Source organism: Sceloporus undulatus, chromosome 2, assembly GCF_019175285.1.
Source record: "Sceloporus undulatus isolate JIND9_A2432 ecotype Alabama chromosome 2, SceUnd_v1.1, whole genome shotgun sequence".
Classification (NCBI taxonomy): Eukaryota; Metazoa; Chordata; class Lepidosauria; order Squamata; family Phrynosomatidae; genus Sceloporus; species Sceloporus undulatus.
The window spans coordinates 197,488,566-197,507,996 of NC_056523.1; the positions used below are offsets into that span (position 1 = coordinate 197,488,566).

Below are 19,431 nucleotides of genomic sequence, written 5' to 3' on the forward strand. Positions count from 1 at the left end.
AAGAAAGAAGCAAGTGGATTTAAATGGAGAGGTTTTTCCAATAGAAAGCAAAGGCTTGCAAAACGGAACAAGAGAGAAGTGAATATAAATAGGGAAAAATGGAACAGAGAGAGACGCAAGTGCTTTCAAATGGGGAGTTTTTTTCTTATAGGAAACAAGGCTTACAAAAGGGACTGGAGGGGGGGAGGAATTGGTGTTCAATGGAGATTGGGCATCAGGCTTGCTTGCTTTAGGACTTTTCTAAGCACTACTGATGTATTGACCCTTATATAAGTCTACCCAAGATTTTATGGGCAATTTTGGGGCATAAATTCCTCAACTTACAGTTGAGAATATATGGTACTGTATTTTAACTCTTCTTTTAAAAAAGGAACTATCCCCTAGTGAAAGCCAAGAATGTAATCTGTCCTAGAAGCACTGATCTCCTCTACTCTCTTGTTTGAACACAAATAGTTAGGACTGCAGGAATTTTGTAAGTACTTTGGCATCATTTTCCTTTGTTCTTCACAACCTTTGTTACATGCCCCTAGGCTTTACCCTCAAGTTATCCATGGGTCATATCAAAATCCATAATTTTGGCCCCCAAACCTTCCCTTGATTTATATATGAGGTTGACTTATAGTCAAGTATACATGGTAGGTAGCCTGCTACTCTGGGTAGGGTCAAGGATGCTGCTCTGTTGCTGGTGTTGAAGTAATGGTCAACTTCCAATTTAGTCATGTTCCATGCATGGAACAGAGGGAGTAGGAGCCAGTGAGGTGTTGTGTTTTGAGTGTTGGACTGGGAGTTTGGGTGACCAGACACAGAAACTCATTACATTCTTTCAGCCTTACAAGAAGACAACAGTAAAAGCCCTCTGTACAAATCTTGCCAGCCAAACCCCATAACAGGGTCATCATAAGTAGAGACAGCAACAGCAACAACAACAGCAGCAGCAGCAAGAAGTGTAGGCAGCAAAATGACTTGGGACAGCACCAGGAATGAATACTGAAAGCAGTTGTGTGAGAGGAAAAAGGACACTCTCCTGGCCCAAACTGAGGCAATTTGCTGGTCATGTCCTTTGGGATGTGTCCAGAAACAGCCAACCTTTTGCCTACCATCATAATCAATTAAAGGCACTCTGATTAAATGCAGTTGTAGTGTTTTAAACATAATTGCATGTGTATGTATGTGTTCAAAATGTCTGTAGTCTTATGGAGACTCCATTAATTTCATAGGATATTCTTAGGTAATGAATACTTTGGGTAGTTTTGCCAGTTCCTTCCTCTGAAATATAGCCTACAGCACTTGGTATTCATTGGTAGTCTCCCATCCAAGTGCCAACAAGCGCTAACCCTCCTTAGCTTCTAGGATCTGACAGGATCTGGTGCGTTAAGGGTATTTAGGCCCTAAACTTCGGGGGGATACAGACAGGCAGAAAGGGGCGGCGAGACACCACCTCGTTCTGCCCCAGATAGAGGCTGCAGCTGACAAATGCTGCAGCCTCCACAAGGCCTAAAAAGAACCTGCTCCTGGCAAGTTCTTTTTGTGCCAGGCTCCAGGTGTCATTGGTACCCTCGTGCATAACAATGACATCCGCACGGCATGGTGCTGTTTGGGCACATCACCACGTGGACATCATCGTTGTGTGTCCCGTATGAACGGGTGTGCGCAATCATGGTGCCTGCATGCCGATTGTAGGGCTGGACACATGTGGACGCTCAGCCCTATAAAACCCTAATTTCGGCCCCAGACCAGCGCAAAGTGCCAGTCTGTACAGGGCCTAAATTAACAATAAGATAAATTAGAATTGCAATCCTAACCCTGTAACACTAGTCATTTAAAGGAGCTGTGGTTGTCTATGGAATACTAGGATTACTCTCTCTTTAGGAATCCACAAGTGTCCCCCACTTAGATAGATGAAGTATGAGTATTCCCTTTTGTTGCTTTTGATTAGCCTCAACACAAAACTTTTCCTTCTTTTTTCCCCACTTGGATTTTTTATGACTTAATCTCTGCTCAGAAAGCTAACCACATGAATTAACAGTGTCATGTGGTGGTAAAAAAAGGCCAATGCAATTCTAGGCTAAATCAACAGGAGCATGTTGTCCAGATCAAAGGAAGCAGTAGTGCTAATCTATTTTGCTTTGGTCAGGTCTCATCTGGAATTATGTGTCCAGTTCTGGGTACCACCATTCAAAAAAGGTATTGACAAACTGAAGCATGTTTTGAGGAAGGCAACCAGAATCATTAAAGGTCTGGAAACCAGGCCTTATGAGGAACAACTTAGGATGTTCATGTTGGGTATGTTTAGACTTGAAAAGATAAGACTGAAGGAGACATCATAGCTATTTTTAAATATCTGGATGTCATATAGAAGATGAAGAAAGTTTGTTTTCTGCTGCTCCAGAGATTACAGTCCAAACCAACAGATTCCAATTACAAGAAAAGAGATTCCACCTGAACATTAAGAATCTATTTACTGCTAAGAGGTGTTTGACAGTGGAATAGACTGCCTTTGGAAAATCTGGATTCTCCTTCTTTGCAGATCTTTAAACAGACTGGATGGGCTTCTTTCAGGAGTGCTGTAGTTGTGTATTTCTGCATGGTGAGGGTTGGACAAGTGGGCCCTTGTGACCTCTTCCAACTCTAACATGCTATTCTATTATTCTGTCATGTCTGGGCTAGTTAGTTAGGCTCAGCACACATGGGCCAAAAGCAGCATGGTGCTAGGGTTCCGGAGCACGCAACAACTGCACGCTTCAGAACCCTAGTCCATACACACTGTGTCATCATGGCTGCCGCCATGATAACGTTGCCGCCATGCAGCATCCGGACGTCACTTCCAGGAAGTGGCATCATGGTGACACCCTTTCCCCTTAAAGGTGCCACAAAAAAGAAGCTGCTTAGTTTGTTATTATTTAGGGTTTTTTAAAGTTAATTTTTGATGTAATGAACAAAAACATAGGAAGCTCCCTGTTTCTCATTGTTAATCCATTTAATTCTAAAATGAACAAAAGTGATCTACCTCACAGCAGACGTACAAGAAAATGTTGCTTCCTGCTCATAAGGCATCACAACCAATTCACTGGCTTTGAGATGGAGTATAAGTCTGACTTCATATTCATGCTAAATATGTCTATAATTGTACCTTAATTGGATAAATGGACCATTTGCTCCATTCACGCATGCAAAATAAAGACTAAAATATATTCCTGACATCATGAGTAGAACATCCTATACCCCCTTCAAATAGATATAAGGACATATGGAGACTTGTGCTACCATACCATGTTGCTACTGTGGTGTGGGTGTGTGGGTATGCGCATGCACATGCAGTTGCATGTGCGAAGGGGGTCAGAGGCTGATAAACTTATTCATGTGGAATAGTGGAGGGGTTAGAAGCTTGAAAAGTGACTTTTTAAGAAGCAGAATTCAAGATATAGCCGTGTTAGTCTGTAGAATCAGTATGTAGAGACATCGTGTAGCACCTCTGAGCACCTTTTTAAGAAGCAATTTGTTTTCTTTGCTTGTTGCAGTATTGGAGACAAAGTAATTTGTTATAATTACTGGTTATACTTTTCATGACATTTCCTATTAGTTACGTTCTAGAAAAAAATACATCCGGCAACTAGAGAATGGCTTGAAATTTGAAAAATTCCCCCTCTCTAATGTAACATAATTATGCCCTCATTACCAAAGGTGGGCGACTCATTCCAGTTAATTGTGTTCTCTTACTTGTTACTTCATAGTTCTAATGGAGGGAACTATCTTGTCTTTCAGGCCACAAAACATCTTGAGTGGTCCTATGTACATACTTTGTGCCCTGCCTGCCTTCAGATCTCATTGGCTCCTGGGCTCATCCAAATGATGAGCACTGGAAATGAATGCCACACTAGCGCCAGTTGTATCTTGTGCCTTTCTCTGTTTATCTTCAATGTTCAGATATTCTTGGCCATGACAGCCTTCCAGCCCAAAGGGAAAGTAAAACTCCTTGGGACCTTGGCAAAGAAGTTACTTTGCATAAAATCCTACTTCATATACTTAGCCATCTTCTTTCTGGCAGGAGCAATTACCAATTAATTAGTTAGTTAAAAGAATTACAAACCAGTCTTGGTTCTGCCATAGAATAAACTACCGGTACTGCTAAAAATTATAAGCATTGTTCCTCCCTCTTCTTCATATGAGTTAACATTCACGTCTATCTTGAACAGGTATATAACTTTAATTTCTAATCCATACATTCAGTATAATTAATGGGTGGCAAACGTTTTCCTCCTTTTCTTATTCCTATGTTGTTCTGGGAATATGGTGCCTATATAATTAACTTAGTTCTTATGATTATTAATCAAGTTATAATTCCCAATACCATATTTTAAGCAGTATTTGAATAAGAAGAAAATGTGGTCCTTTTAGCAATGGATTTTGTTTAACCACTCAGACTATGAAAATAACTGAATTGTTTATTGAGCATGGGAAACAGCTGTGCACACCAGACATCTTCATAGCCACTTTGAATCCCATTTTGGGAGAAAGGCGGGATATAAATCCCATTAAATAAATAAATAAATAAATTCACACCCAACAATTATTTGTTATAACCCACAGAAACACAGGCCAAGAAGAAGGGTCTTTTAAGAGAAGCACAAACAACTCAAATGTATAACTATTGTTGCTATATGCCTTCCATTTGAGTCTGACTTATAGAGACCCCATCATTGGGTTGTTGTTTTTTTGCAAAATGTATTTAGAGGAACTTTGCCATTGCCTTCCCCTTAGTCTGAAAGAGTGTGACTTGCCCAGTTTACCCAATGTTTCCATGACTGAGTGGGGATTTAAACCTTGGTCTCCTGGATTTCTAGCCCAATTATTTTATTATGTATTTATTTATTTATATCCCACCTTTCTCCCAATATAGGAACTCGGGGAGGTGCCAAGACTCAAGCCTCCAACCACACTGGCTTTATTGTTGATTTATTATCCTTGGTTATTGATGCAGATATACACAAGCCTAGGTGATATAAGGCCTCACTTTCCCCTTCTCCTCTTCTGTTTCTCTCACAGAGCACGCTAGCAGTGACGTCTTCTGGGCTTGTCTCCTAAAGAGGCCATACTGGACAGTGTCACATGTCTCTTTGTACCAAGAGAGGGTCAGCTGGCAAGACCTTCAGGCAGCTGCCAGGAACCATAGTGTCCTGCCAAGGCCGCTATTGTACTGACATTTGCCCTGAGCCCTCTGAAATGGGCAGCTGCCTCTGAAGTATTATTTAAATTCCCACAAATTCCCATTGCTGGGTGTCCCGCCTGTGGGCAGGAGAACCAAGGTGTACTCCCCAGGGTCCCCCCAGCTCACCTACCCACTCACCCCACTACACTTTTTCATCAGGCTGTAATGGGGAAAGAAAATGTTTGAAAAGTGGGCTCTGTCCGTAAACAAAGAAAGTGTGTAGCTGACGTTTGAAAGTGCGGAGCTAGGTTCAGCCTGCTCCCTGATTTTGCTTCCAGCATAGCAAGGATATGAAGTCTTTGCGGCTTCCCTATGTTGGCTCTTTTGAACTAGGAACTTGCCCAGTTCTACAAAGAGAACAGATGGAAGGAACCAAAGGAAATAGCAAGGGTGAGCTGTGTATGACAAGAACGTGAGGATGCAAGGAGCTTCACACAGTGTGTCCTTGGTTTGGGGTTTGGTTCCTGGGCCTCCAGTGGATACCAAAATCCATGGATGTTCAAGTCCTTTTTAAAAAAATTGATATGTCTATTGAACAATTATAAAATGTAACAAACAAAAATACATTAATATTAGACATTGATATATGACATTACATTTAACACACCCCATATTACCTTTTCCATTACACTGAACAATCAGCACTTCATTGAACAGTTTCCTATCCTTCTAAAACTTTATCAATTCCATATACTAAGCAATTAACACTTCATTAAACAATTATCCTTCTAATCAATTATATACATACCAACATTGTTTCTTTCATAATATCTCTTCTTATTTGATATAATACAGTTCTACTGTTTAACAACCATCCTTCATCTCATTCTCTCTCCTCACACTCTTTCTCATTTAACTTTCCCTTCCTTTCCCTACTATACTTCTTTCACATGTGATGGTCAAGTCCTATTAAATACAATGGATAGTAAAATGGTGTCCCCTTGTATAAAATGGCAAAATCAAGCTTTGCTTTTTGGAATTTATATATTTTCTGAATATTTTCAAACTGCGGATGCTTAAATTTGTGGATAAAGAATCCGTGGATATGTCAGGCAACTGTAATAGCTTGGTGATATTTCAGAGTTACAGTATGACCATGGCAATGTAAGATTGCCTTGCTGGATCTAATCATGGTCTCAACTAGTCCATCATTCTCTTTCCAGATGATGTTGTGTTCACAATAAGTCAATGGAGAAGGTGGCCCTTCTGTAAAGCCTTGCCCCAGCTTCTTCTAGTCAGAAGTATACTGTACTGCTTTCTTCACAGGGTGGGACCTACTGTTGGGCAGAGTGGTGCAACTGATTCAGGTGATAGATGCAAGGGGAAGCAGTAGAAATCATCTGGTTCTTCCTCCTGAGCCATCCAGCCAGTCTCCACAACACGACGGTATATATGTAGCCAGGTCAACAACTATCCAAGGCCTTCTGATTTCAGAGTCAAAACCTGAGACCTAAGGATGATTTCTTCTGATGTGAACATGAGGTGGGCCCGGGTGTTGTTACAAGGGCGATGTTACAAGATGCATTAATAGTATCATTAAGCATGTTGTGTTAAATCTCAACCACAACTGCACAGAGTGTTCCATTCAAATCAAAAGTCTAACAAATAAGGAAAATATATATATCTATGCTTTTCAAGACAGCACTTTTGATCTGAGTTTTTTCCCCCGCTACCCCAGGAGTGGAGAACAGAGGACAGGCCCTGAGATCTGGGATCCCTATGTACATGCTGCATGTCTTCGCCCCTGAGGGCACCCTGACCTCAAGGATGGTGCAGAACATTTTTTTTAAAAGAAAGTATTTATTTGTACCATTTCTATCTCACATTTCCACCAAAGTCTAAACACTCTGGACAACCTACAAACATAACAAAGATAAGTAGAAACAAAATAAAAACAACACAGCTTAAAAAGCCCACCGGAAGAGATCTGTCTTATCACTACCTTAGAGGCCTTTAAGAAGGAACTCAAAACAGATCTCTTCCGGCGGGCTTATCCACCAGACTCCATATAAAAAGTTATGATGATTGCTCCACTCCTGACTATGATTGTTGGCTATTGATGAATTGATGAACTGTTATTTTAGAGAACTAACAGGAATGTCAGTTAATTCAGTATTAATATTTTATTGATCATATTTTGAATTATTGTATCATTTTTACTGATGTAATCCCACCTTGATCATTGGGAGAGGCAGAAAATATAAATAAACTTTATTATTATTATTATTATTATTATTATTATATTAAGTGATAAAACCATTAAAGTCATTCTTATAATCAGGGCAGTAACTAGGGGTGTCGTGGGGGGGGGGGTGTCCCAGCAGATGGCCATCCAGCCTCTGTTTATAAACCTCCAAAGGAGGAGACTCCACCATACTCCAAGGGAAAGTGTTCCACTGTTGAACAGCTCTTACTGTCGGGAAGTATTAATATCTGATCTCTTCCCCAATGAGCTCAAGGCAATGTATATGGCTCTCCTTTCCCCCCACTTTGATCCTCACAACAATCCTCTTAGGTAGGTCAAACTGAGAGATAGTGATTGACCTAAGGTAATCCATTGAGTTTCATGGCTTAGTGGGAACAAGGACCCTAATCTCCCAAGTATCTGGTCATCACTCTAACTACTACACTGGCTTTCTCAGGTGTGTGCTAAATTGCCCCTTTACGTACACAGGTGTTGTTGTGTGTCTTCAAGCTGCTCCTGACATACGGCAATCCTAAGGCCATACCATGGGGTTTTCTTGGCAAGATCTGTTCAGAGGAGGTTTTCCATTGCCTTTCCCTGATGCTGAGAGTGAGTGACCTTCCCAAGGTGACCCAGTGGGTTTCATAGCCAAGCTGGGAATCAAACCCTGGTCTCCAGTCATAGACCAACATTCAAACCCATTCACCACACTGGCAGTACTATAATACAATTAAACAACCTAACAAAGCTATTCTTGTTCTTGTTGTGTGCCTTAAAGTAGTTTCTAACTTATGCCAGCCCTATGGCAACCCTACCATTGGATTTTCTTGGCAATGTTTGTTTAGGTGAGGTTTTGCCATTGCCTTAGTCTAAGGGCAAGAGAGTGGGACTTTTCCAAAGCGGATTTTCATGACTGAATGGGGATGCCTACTCTAATCTTCCAGAGCCCTAGTGTACCATTCAAACCACTATGCCATGCAGGCTCTGTCAATAGGCTTACTCCCATGGGATTGCACTGGGGCTCCTTTATACACGTTTCTGGGAACAAATCCCATTAAACTCAGTGGAGTTCAGTTCCGAGTTGACATGTATAGGATTGATGTTTCGAAAGGGAAATGATACACAGAAGTAGAGATACTTTTTAAATTCAAGCAACATCACTATGCCCCCGTGGCACTATTCTTATGTCCATATGAACACACTGTATTTTATTCTAAAATAAAATGTCTGGGAGGAAAATAATATAACAGCAAAAAAAAAAAAGTTCAACGTTGAACTTAGCGGCAGTTTAAGAAAACTGTTTCTTTGGTAATCCTGATGGTAAAACTTTTTCTAGAAAAAGAAAATAAATAACAAGGCTAAATGAATCAAAATAAATTTCCTAGGGAGCACACAAGTTGTAAAACAAAGGAATCAGGCATAATCCAGAAGCCAAACTATATGGCCATTGTTAACATGGCAAATTCATGACAGGGAGAAATTTCCAGATTATGGTAATGTACCAGGCAAATTTCATAAGGCCGCTTTGCCCTGTGAAAGAACTTTAAAGGAAAGTAACAATAACTTCCACTGAAATCAATAGGCCATATGCCAGAGCAGATTACAGCCCCATCTTCTGTCTGCATCCTCTCCATTCAAAGAACCTGAGGCTATAGAGCTGAAAGAATCACTGCATTTAGGTAAATATTAATTCAAATGGGCTGGATAGACCAGTGGTCTGATTAAGTAGAAGACTTTAGGTGGATCTTGCCCAGTAATTCTTGAAATACAAGCCTTTGAGTTTAGTTTGAGGTGGCCTATTTGCTTTCCTTCACAGATACTGTGTGAATGTATGTGCCTTCAAGTCATTTCAGACTTATGGCAAACCTATCAGAGGGTTTCCTTGGCAAGATGTGTTCAGAGCTGGTTTGCCTTTGTTTCCTCTGAGGTTGATTTGCCCAAGTTCACCAAGTGGTTTTCCGTGGCTGAGTGGGGATTCAAACTCTGGTCTACAGAGTCGTAGTCCAGCACTCAAACCACTACACCATGCTGGTTCTCTAAACTGTAGAGGAGTTTAAATATGTTTTAATATTAGAATAACTAGCAAAGTATATTTTGCTTTCAGGCAATCTCAAGTTTAGTTTTCCACTAAGCAGGATTCATCAGCCAGAGAAGTCCAAATCTTTGTCAGAAATGTGAAGTTGAAGGCTTTCATGGCCGACATCCATAGTTTTTTGTGGGGTTTTTGGGCTCTGAGGCTGTGTCCTGGAAAAGAGTTTCTTCCTGATGTTTTGCCAGATAATTCTCTGAAGATGACAGCCACAGATGCTGGCAAAACTTCGGGAATAAACTCTTCTAGAACACGGCCTCATCGCCCGAAAAACCCACAAAAAACTTTGCCAGAAACTTGGAAAGAGTGTTACTATTTCAGGTGGAGTGGAGTATGGTAAATAGACAGGTGAAATTTTGGACTGTGTTTCAGTGAGGGTTCTTCCCTAGGCATGCATTTTGCCCTTAATGTGGCACCCACATAGTTAACTCTGGTAACCCTCAAAGCTTACTGTGTAGTTTGGCACAAATAGCCTCCTCAATTCCTAAGGGAGATTCTGGGAGCTTAATTTTTGCTGATGATGTGAGGCTGGGATGCGTGGCGGCTGAATCAGAGCTTGCCCTCTTCTCCCCCTGCCGAGTGCTGTATCTTTACTAAGAATGAGCATTTCCATTTATAGAACCCTGCCAGTTGGGCTGATGTCATCACTGCCCCACTAGCTTGGTAAACACAGCCTCTGTGTGTGTGTTGCGTGTTGCTTCCTAGGGAAGGGAACAAGACAGCTACTGGGCCGCTACTGAAGCATCCCACTTGGCAGGGCCACCTAGCTGATGTCTACTGCCTCAAACTATGTAGCATCCATGGCTCACGGGCAATGAATGAAGCCATTTCTTTGGGCTTTCCTTCCATGCAAGGAAAGCTAATCTCCAGGATGGCTGTTGCATTTCTTTGTGCTGGTGAGGGTGGCCGCTGAGAGGTTTTCCAGGGTGCCGAGGCTTCCCGTGAATGACAGCTTGCAATATTAAGATGTCTGGGCAACAACAGAACAGTGCCAATGAGCAAAGCAATATCTGTAATGCAGTCAATAAATTGTGCTGAAAGCCCTACACTGGGATTCGGGAACATAGAATCATAGAGTTGGAAGAGACAGCAAGGGCCATTCAGTCCAACCCCATTCTGCCATGCAGGAACTTTCAATCAAAGCATCCCCAACAGATGGCCATCTAGCCTCTGTTTAAAGACCTCCAAGGAAGGAGACTCCACTACACTCTGAGGAATAGTGTTACACTGTTGAACAGCCCTTACTGTCAGGAAGTTCCTCCTAATGTTGAAGTGGAATCTCTTTTCCTGGAGCTTGCATCCATTGTTCCAGGTCCTGTTTTCTGGAGCAGCAGAAAACAAGCTTGTTCCCTCCTCAATATGACATCCCTTCAAGTATTTAAACAGGGCTATCAGGGATAGAAGGGACCAGCTCCTCTGGTTGCATACTGGGGGTAACACCACTGCCTTGCTGCTTCAGCTCACCACTGTAGTGCACTGGCAGAGCACATGTTTTGCTTGCAGAACATCCATGGGTCAATCCCTGGCATCCCCAAGTAGGGATTAGGAAGCATCTGTCTGGAACCCTTCAGAGCTGCTGCTAGTCAGAGTTGACAATGCTGGTCTGGCTCAGAGTAAGTCAGTTACTTCCCTGTGTTCTTATACTTGTATAAATCCATTGGTTCTCTGTAAAAATTTCCCCTCCACCTCTATGAGCTGCTGCCATGAAATAAACTCTTGCCTCAATCTTCAAACTGCTCGTGGGACTGCAAACATCTAGTTTTCTTGTGGGAAGTGCACACTCCAGTTGCAGTGTATTTCAATGGTTGGTTTAGAGAAGCTCCTATCTGAAGGTCAACATAGGTCTTTTTAATGAATGCCCCCCACCCACCCCGCTTTCTCTGTCATTCAAAATACTTGTTGGTTACTCTCGCCTACTGAACAGACAGTAAAAGCAATCCATTTACCAATTTTGTGTATTATTATCCTCTTCAAAAACAAGTATGGCAAGAGAGCATGTCTTTCCCATTTCAGTTGTGAAGTGATCACTTTTGCTCTTATTTACTTCAGTCCATACATGTTGCAGCCACCTACAGTTTCTAAATCAAATGGGTTTACATTCTTTTGTCTCCAGAATAGCCGATAAAAGCAATCCCCCATTTCAGTTGGGAAGCTATCACAGTTGTTCTTATTTGCTTTAGTCCATATAGGTCGGGTTTACATTCTCTTGCCTATTTGTTCCCCCTCCATCCCAACTATTAAAGAAGTTGCAGGAATTTCCAGGAATTTGACACTTTAAACTGGACAGGAGGCCAAGCTGGACCTGTTACATATGGTTTTTAAAATCCACACAGTACCACCTCAGATTAACTAATTTCTGATCCTTTGGATACAAATACTTTGATACCAACTCATACAGCACCAAATGCTGTGGGTCCAGGAATCTACATACAAGGCACCTGGCAACACACTTGTCATCATGGGTTCTGGACACTGCCTTCAAAACCTGATTCCTTTTCATTTGTGTGTGTACACTATTTGCAGCTGATTACTACGGGTATATGTTGAAAAATTGAGAGAGAGAGAGAAAAAATGTAAAGACATTCAGTGGGGAGAAACTTTCAAGGTTCAGCAGCCCATATTTGGTTTATGCATGCTTCCCTGTCAGTATATCTGCCCACACAGCAGACTGAAATGCAAACATTCACAAAATACAATACACAGATGTGTGCCCACAGACAAGATTGAAGACAGAATAACAGAATTTAATAAATTAATCTTATTTATTATATTAATGCTCATTGATTTGAGTTAACAAATGGAAATTAGAAAATTACAAACACTGCTTAGGTAAGGATTAAACGATTCTAAAAGGCAGAGGAAAATAAGAAACAGAATTTCCTCTACTTGTTCAGGGTGGAATAATGTATTCTGTCAGGTGCATCCAACTAACAAATTAAAGGTGCTTTTCAGAATTTTAGTCTGATGCTGAATGTTTGGTAAAGCCTCTTAAGGCAGAGATTTAGGAGCAAAGCTCTCGCTACCAGTTTCTCTTAAAGATGACACTTTACTCTCCCAGCATCCTAGGTAGGTTTTATAAGAATTTAAAAAATAAAACTGAGATTGCATAAATACTTATCCAAACGTGCCCTAAGATGTTTAGTACCAGCTGTCAGTATGTTTGGTATCTGTCCGTTTGGTCCAGAGTGAAAATATAACATGATCGTCTTAAAAGTTCCACTGAAATGAATGGGAGCTTTTTTCAATGGGGCATATAAAGTGGAATTTCTTCATGGATTTTAACTTAGTGAAATAATAATAAGCTGATTTGCTGTCTACATTAGAATCTGTTTTAATATTGAATAGCTAGAGGCCTTAGTTACTGAGAAGAATCAACACTGTTAAGCAGAAAAACACCACTCGAAACAAACTTTGGCAGTCTGACATTGGGATGGGGGAGTCACATTTACCAAAAAGTAAACATTCACCTGTGGATGTAGCAGGGTTGGGAGCCAAATGCATCCACAACTTTGTTGTCAGCCAACTACTTAATAGTGCCCTTGGGTAAGTCCTTCTGCCTTAGTTCTCTCTTTGTAAAATGGAACAGGGACACTGGACACTTGACTGGTATAGGGGCAAATGAGACAAAAGGAAGCAAAACCTATCCACATTATACAGTCACATGAACATGTGTAGTGCTGCATGGAGCTAGAACAGCCATGATTTGGGGCCATGTTATAATGCCTTTGGAAAACAGAGTTACATTAAATCTCTGTATGCCCTGAACCAGCATCCCCTTTTGGCTGGTTGAGTGAATATCAACTGGCCTGGTGCAATGGGAACAGGGAAAGTATCAGCAGCAGCATTACTGCAACATTTGTAGTTGGACAAGACCTCAAGGGCTATTAAGTCCAACCCCCCTGTCATGCAGGAACTCACAATCAAAGCACTCTTGACAGATGGCCATCCAGCCTCTGTTCCACTGAACAGCTCTTACTGTGAGGAGGTTCTTCCTAATGTTGAAGTGGAATCTCTTTTTCTGTAGTTTGCATCCACGGCTCCATCTCATAGTCTCTGGAGCATTCGTTTTTTAATGTAGGGGTTTCCTGAGACCTGTACAGTATTTAAAGGGTTCCTCCAGGGTAAAAAGGTTGAGAAAGGCTAGTGTGGGGTGGTGTAACCTCAGTTCTTAATTCTGTCTTTTATTTCAGATGAGAAAATCCTAGCTGAAATTATATAACTTTTCACACTTCTGTAAAACCAACAAACCCTGCAAACACAGGAAAAGAGGAGATTGGCTTTTACAGTGAATTATTAATAAGTTACTAGATCTTGCCTTGAACAGGTGGAGGTAAACATTATGTCCTGCCTTAAGGTTACTGCATTCTAATGAGAGCTGGCATTTTTGTCCACTATTTAACATCAATATTTTCAATTGGACAGCATTTGCTAGTTGACATATTTCATGGCATTTAGCATTTGATAGCCAAGTGATATGGCGGGATTTCATTTTTTTCTGACAGTCAAAACATTCAGAATATGACAAGCATAAAAATACAATTCTTTGCATGTGTTCAGTTGGGTTCACCCCTTGGCACATCTGAAACAACTGAAATATGGATTCACACTCAAAATGTGATTCTTAATGTATGTATTCATCATAATTTCACATTCAAAAATTCACATTAAGCAGAAAATAGGATTTAAAAAAAAATAAAAATGTGCAATTTCTTTAAAAATGTGCAAATTTCAATTATGTTTCTGGGCTTTACAAAAGAGATCCACTTCTCTACTACTGCAGATGAAGAAACAAGAAGAGGCAAGGTAGGATAGGGTGGAGAGAGAAATCTAACAAGCATACTTCTCTGGGAAGATGAATGGTAGAGATTGGTTGATTTTCCCCAAGTACCCAGAACTGTCTTTAGGGATTAGACTGCCCCTGCGATGGCCCAAGGGGAGTAGCTTTGCTGCAGGAGGAAACAGCTGGACCTATTTCTGTTCCTTGTATAGGACTGCTGGAGACGTGGAGATACAAGACTCAATGGACTATATTTTAAAAGGAGGGGAGATATGCATGAGCATTCCCAGAATGAAAATGGGCAAGTATTCCAGCTCTTTAAAACGGTTTTAAAAAAAATAATAAATAAAACAATGTATTAAGACAAGTTAAGTAAATGACAAAGGAATAGGGAAGCCCATGACATTAAGGTTCAAGGAAATTGCATCTGAACAACAAAATGCTGAGTGCTGCAAAAATGATGGTTTTCCTTTAGAGAGAAATGTTGCTGGAATGAGAACCACTCAGTTCCCAGAATGACATTCAATACCCGTGCCGCTATTGTGAAAGGTGCTGAGCCCCTTGGATACATCTACCAATAACTTCACACCGTTCCTTAAACATGCAGCAGTGTTTACTTCCTGATCTAACACGCTAATCTAAGGCTTTGATAGCTCTGGCAATTCAATGCATCATTGAGCTGCATCCTCCTCTGTTCATCCACCTGTTTTCCATCCTTGTCTTTTAAACATCCTTGGACAATTTGTCAAAATGGCCACCCTGATTTCTTACTTTTCTTCCAAAATAGTCCTTTTAAAGAGCTAGAAGGCCTTTTACCCAGGAGGCAACAAGGACCACTGTTCCAGTTGATGGATTTACAGCTGAAACTGGTTGAGGTCCAGTCACATGAAACACAAGCCAGGAGTTTCACCTATTTAGCCATTTCAAGTCCCATTCTAGCTGCCCTGCAACAGATCTGAGCAGCTCCAGCTCAGTCACAATGACCAGGTGACCACTGATATAGCTGTATCTCCCAGTATGTGCCAAAGGGAAGTCCTATGTTGCTGGGCCATACATGCTTTGAAGCTATGCATCTCCAACCATGCCATATACCACTGAATGTTCATCTCCAAAACTTGGATGGATGGTTATTCTCTCGTATTCAGCTGCTGATTCTGGTCAGGATGGCAAAGACTTGGATGTAATAAAAATCAAAGGCTCCAGCTGTGTGCTTCTGGGATTTTCAGGCCCAAAGGAATAGTCAGTAGTAGTTCCTATGGATACTGGCCTCTAAGGCAATTAGAAGGGTATATTCAAGCTCTTATGTTCCTGTCTGTCCTCATGATGCCTTGTGTGCCTTGGCTCGACAGAAGGCTCGGTAGAAGCCACGGATGATGCGATACATCCAAACCACATTGAGCACTTCCAACGCAACGCTGGGCCCAATCCAGGCCAGCTGTACACCCAAGCCCAGGCGCTCGTACTCAGGAGTTCCATACCAGAAGTACACCTGTGCGTAATAGGTGGGGATGACGGCAATGCGCACCATGAAGAATACCACCATCATGGCCAGGCCATTGGCCATGACAAGCCAGGAGGAGCGGGGACAGCCAGCTGTATCTAGGAACCATCTGGGGCAGGAAAAATAGTAGAGTCAAATATATATAGTTCTTTCCTGTATATGGGGTGGTGGTGGCCCAAGAAAACCGTGCCCTAAGGGAAAATGGGAAAGAAGTCACCCACACTGACTTATAGATCCCAAGTAGGTTATAAGGGCCCACATAGCAACATGAAATCATCTATGATTTCTGTTGATAAGCGCAACAGGGTAATTCTACCAATCTAGGGGCAATTTCTGGAACCCACAAGGGGCTGCTGTACCCCCTCATGTAGGCAATGCAGCAGCAGCTGTAACTAGAGAGCTGCATATATCTAAACCCAACGCATGTTTGGTATACATGTCTTGTTTTAAAGCACAGTTACACTTCTGGAAGCATGGCTGTTCTCTGAAACAAGGGGCAGTGACAATTTGGGGAGCAGTCAGGAGATGTTAGGAGCAATAAAATAGGATAGACTGTGGGTTCCCCAGTTCTGCCTCAGAAGAGTTTCAGAAGTTCTTCATAAGCTGGGTTTGAACTGGGCAGATGCCATGGAATCAAGAGTGTGTCCTATGTATTCCTCATTAAGAACCATTTGGTAGTGGAGATGGCAGAGCCTATTTAAATCAGGGTTGGGGAAAGTGGGCCCTGTGAGCAACTACTGAATGAAACGCTTGACCCAAAACTAAACAGTAGCCAATCAGAAAGCCCTTTCTCCAGTTCAGACCCACCATTAATGTGCCAAGGACTTCAGACAAGGCTGGCTCTTATTTTTCAGGGGGGCTTCTTATTCTTCCCCAAATCCCCAGCACTTCCCTGCCTGCAAACAGGATATAAGGGACCACACCCCAAGTAACTGATGTGGGTTCTCAGACAAGCTCACAAGCCCATATCCCTTGCCAAATCCCCTCAGACAACTCACCGTAGGTTCACAAAGGGTGTGGAGAGCTCTGACAGAAGACGGAAGTTGGCAAAATAGGGCAGCACCCCACGACTCTATTGAGACAGAAAAGGAAGCCCTAAGTTACCAGGTTTGCTGCACTCAGGACAGTAACACAGGTCTTGTTTCAGTCATGGCTGGTGGCCTCCCTCATCAGTGGAGAAGTGAATGTGCTCTGGGTGGTAGTATGAACTTTAAAGAAGTTGTCCAAGATGCTCATTTCCAAACAGTTCCAGCACCTCAGACAGTTCTTTTAAAACCCAGGCTGAAATCCAGAATATATTTCACTGTCCCACTGACAAGGATCAGTCCCAACCACCGCTGTTTTGCTCCTTCCAGTGACAGAAGATTTACGTGCCTCTAAAGTACTGAGCAGAAACCCCCCACCTTCCCATCTCCCCGCAACAAGGAAGCAAAGCAGAGAATTGTTAGACAGCAAAGGAGCAGAGAACCTACACAGCCAGACCTACAGCTGCCACCCACACTTTTTGGCCATCCTGAACTATTTCATTCTCCCCCACAAGAGCTTCAACAAAGGGCTTTCCCTAATACTATTTGCTTTATTGATCAGCTGAACTTTTCATCCATGAAACATTTCAAAGGGAAAGGAGAAAAGGGTTCTGTTTCTCAAGCCACAACCCATTTCCCTCTTTATGTGTAGTTTGTGTTTTCCTGCTCACAATTACTCGACACCCTGGGTGAAAAGCAGAAGGATCGCTTCCCTTCATCTTTCTCCATGGAGGGAGGAGGGTGGAGGAGTGATCTGTTCACTAGTGACAAGTCTTGAAGCTGGCTGAGTCCTGGACTTGAGTCCTAACTCAACCAACTCTGGGAAGAACCATCAGACAGTGGGACAAAGAATCCTCTCCATCTCCAGTCAGAGGCAGCAGGGTCACTGTCTTCCTTAGTCTGGGGACAGGGGTCCGGGATGGGGCAGGGCTTTATGAAGGAGGTAAGTGGGGAACCTGACTGCTGACTGGCAGGGTTAGGCCTACAGGCTGGTAGTTCCCCTCTGCTCCCCTACCATGTTGTGCCATTCAGCTTTAGGAAGAGTTCTGCAGAATCTGAAAGCTTGCAATCTTCTCTGGCTTCTTAACTAGTTCTAATAAAGCAATACTGGACTTTTTTCACCTCATACAGACTAGCACATCTATCTTTAAAAAAACTGTAAACGTACATAGCAAAACACTCTTTTCTGTCCAAAACTGGGACAAAAGTCTGCACACAGGCATATTAAAATGCCTGAATATTACACAAACAGAATCTGGCCCAACTGATTCCTATTTTTACTTGTTTTGTCTTACCAATGAATTATTTGTGCCCCTCTCTTTCTCTCCAACAGCCCTACTATGATGCAAGGCATGAAGAGTTTTAGCCCCATTGGAATGAAACTGCATCCAGATGAGCACTGCTAGGAAAAGATGTGGGTTTTTGTTTATTTGTTTTGGACTACAACTCTCAGAATCCCTCAGTTGGCATAGTCAGTGCCCAAGCTGACTAGAGGCTTCTAAGAGCTGTACTCCAAAAAGAAACTTTTCCAAGTTCTGCAAACAAGTTCCAGATATATTTCCAGGCCGGAAGACAGTTCTTTTGCCTGGGGTGTGGGATTCTTGCTCTGACTGATGCCAACTATCATGAGGGAGCAGGTGAGGTGTGTCTGTGCACAGGAGAGTGACCGCAAGTGATGCAGTGAGTTAATGCCTGAAAAAAAGAAACAGAGCCAGAAAGGATAAGGAAATCAGGAGCAGGATGGAGTGGGGAAATCCTTAGCTGCAAGGAGACACTGAGGGTAAGATGATGTCGAGAAATGGTGTTCAGTACTGCCCTTCAAACTGATGTGTCAAGCTGTGCTTATTCATGAGTAGGTTCCCTTCAATTTATTACAGAGGTGGGAAGCAGGTGGCCTTCCAAATTTCACACTACAACTCCAATCAGTCTTGACCAGTACAGTAACGGGAGGGGATGCTAAAACTTGCAGTCCGAAAACTTGTAGACCAGTGCTTTATTCAGCCTGATTTAGTGAGATCTGCCTCCAAATGTAACAGCATAGAATTTTTTCACAGCCCCAATATATATATACATTTAACTCGGGAATAAACTCTGCTGAATTCCTATTACTTGTTTCCATATTAGTATAGGACTTAAATTCCCAAAATCCTCCAACAAGTATGGTTGGAAACGTAATGTGTATTCCAAAAAAAAAAAATTGTCATATGAAAAGTAGTATTTCCAAGCTCTAGGCTGTGGTTTTTGTTGGTGTGTGATGCCTTCAAGTTGTTCTAACTTACGGTGACCCTAAGGCAAACCTATCATGGGATTTTCTTGGCAAGATCTGTTCTGAAGAGGTTTGCCTTTGCCTGCCTCTGAGGCTGAGAGAGTGACTTGCCCAATCAATGACCAAGTAGGGATTCAAACCCTGATCTCCAAAGGCATAGCTCAGCACTCAAATCATTAACCACGCTGGCTTTTTTGGCTATGGCCTTACAAGTCTACTTTGTCTTTCAAATCTTACAGCAGTGCCAGTGTTACTTGTACTGAACTTGGTCAAATCGTATTTATAGGGCAAGGAGACTATGGTGTCTAACTGTTCAGAGCTGTCTGACAGTGCAATACACTGCCTTGGAAGGTGGTAGACTCTCATTCTTTGAAGTCTTTAA

At 42.0% G+C, this 19,431-nt stretch overlaps 1 protein-coding gene across 5 annotated transcripts in view; it reads right to left on the reverse strand.

Moving 5' to 3' along the window:
• Positions 1-19,431, reverse strand: part of CNN1 (calponin 1) — a 106,411-nt gene that overhangs the window by 54,164 nt on the left and 32,816 nt on the right. For 4 of the 5 annotated variants that reach the window (XM_042448441.1, XM_042448440.1, XM_042448445.1 and 1 more), the window contains exons 6-7: positions 16,757-16,830; positions 12,224-15,867 (exon numbers count right to left, since the gene is read on the reverse strand). The exons of the other annotated variant lie outside the window; for it this stretch is intronic. In XM_042448441.1, the coding sequence (XP_042304375.1) occupies positions 15,576-15,867; positions 16,757-16,830 (366 nt within the window). In that variant the 3' untranslated portion in view covers positions 12,224-15,575. Of the gene's footprint in view, positions 1-12,223; positions 15,868-16,756; positions 16,831-19,431 lie in introns of those variants that run through there. 5 annotated transcript variants of the gene reach the window in all.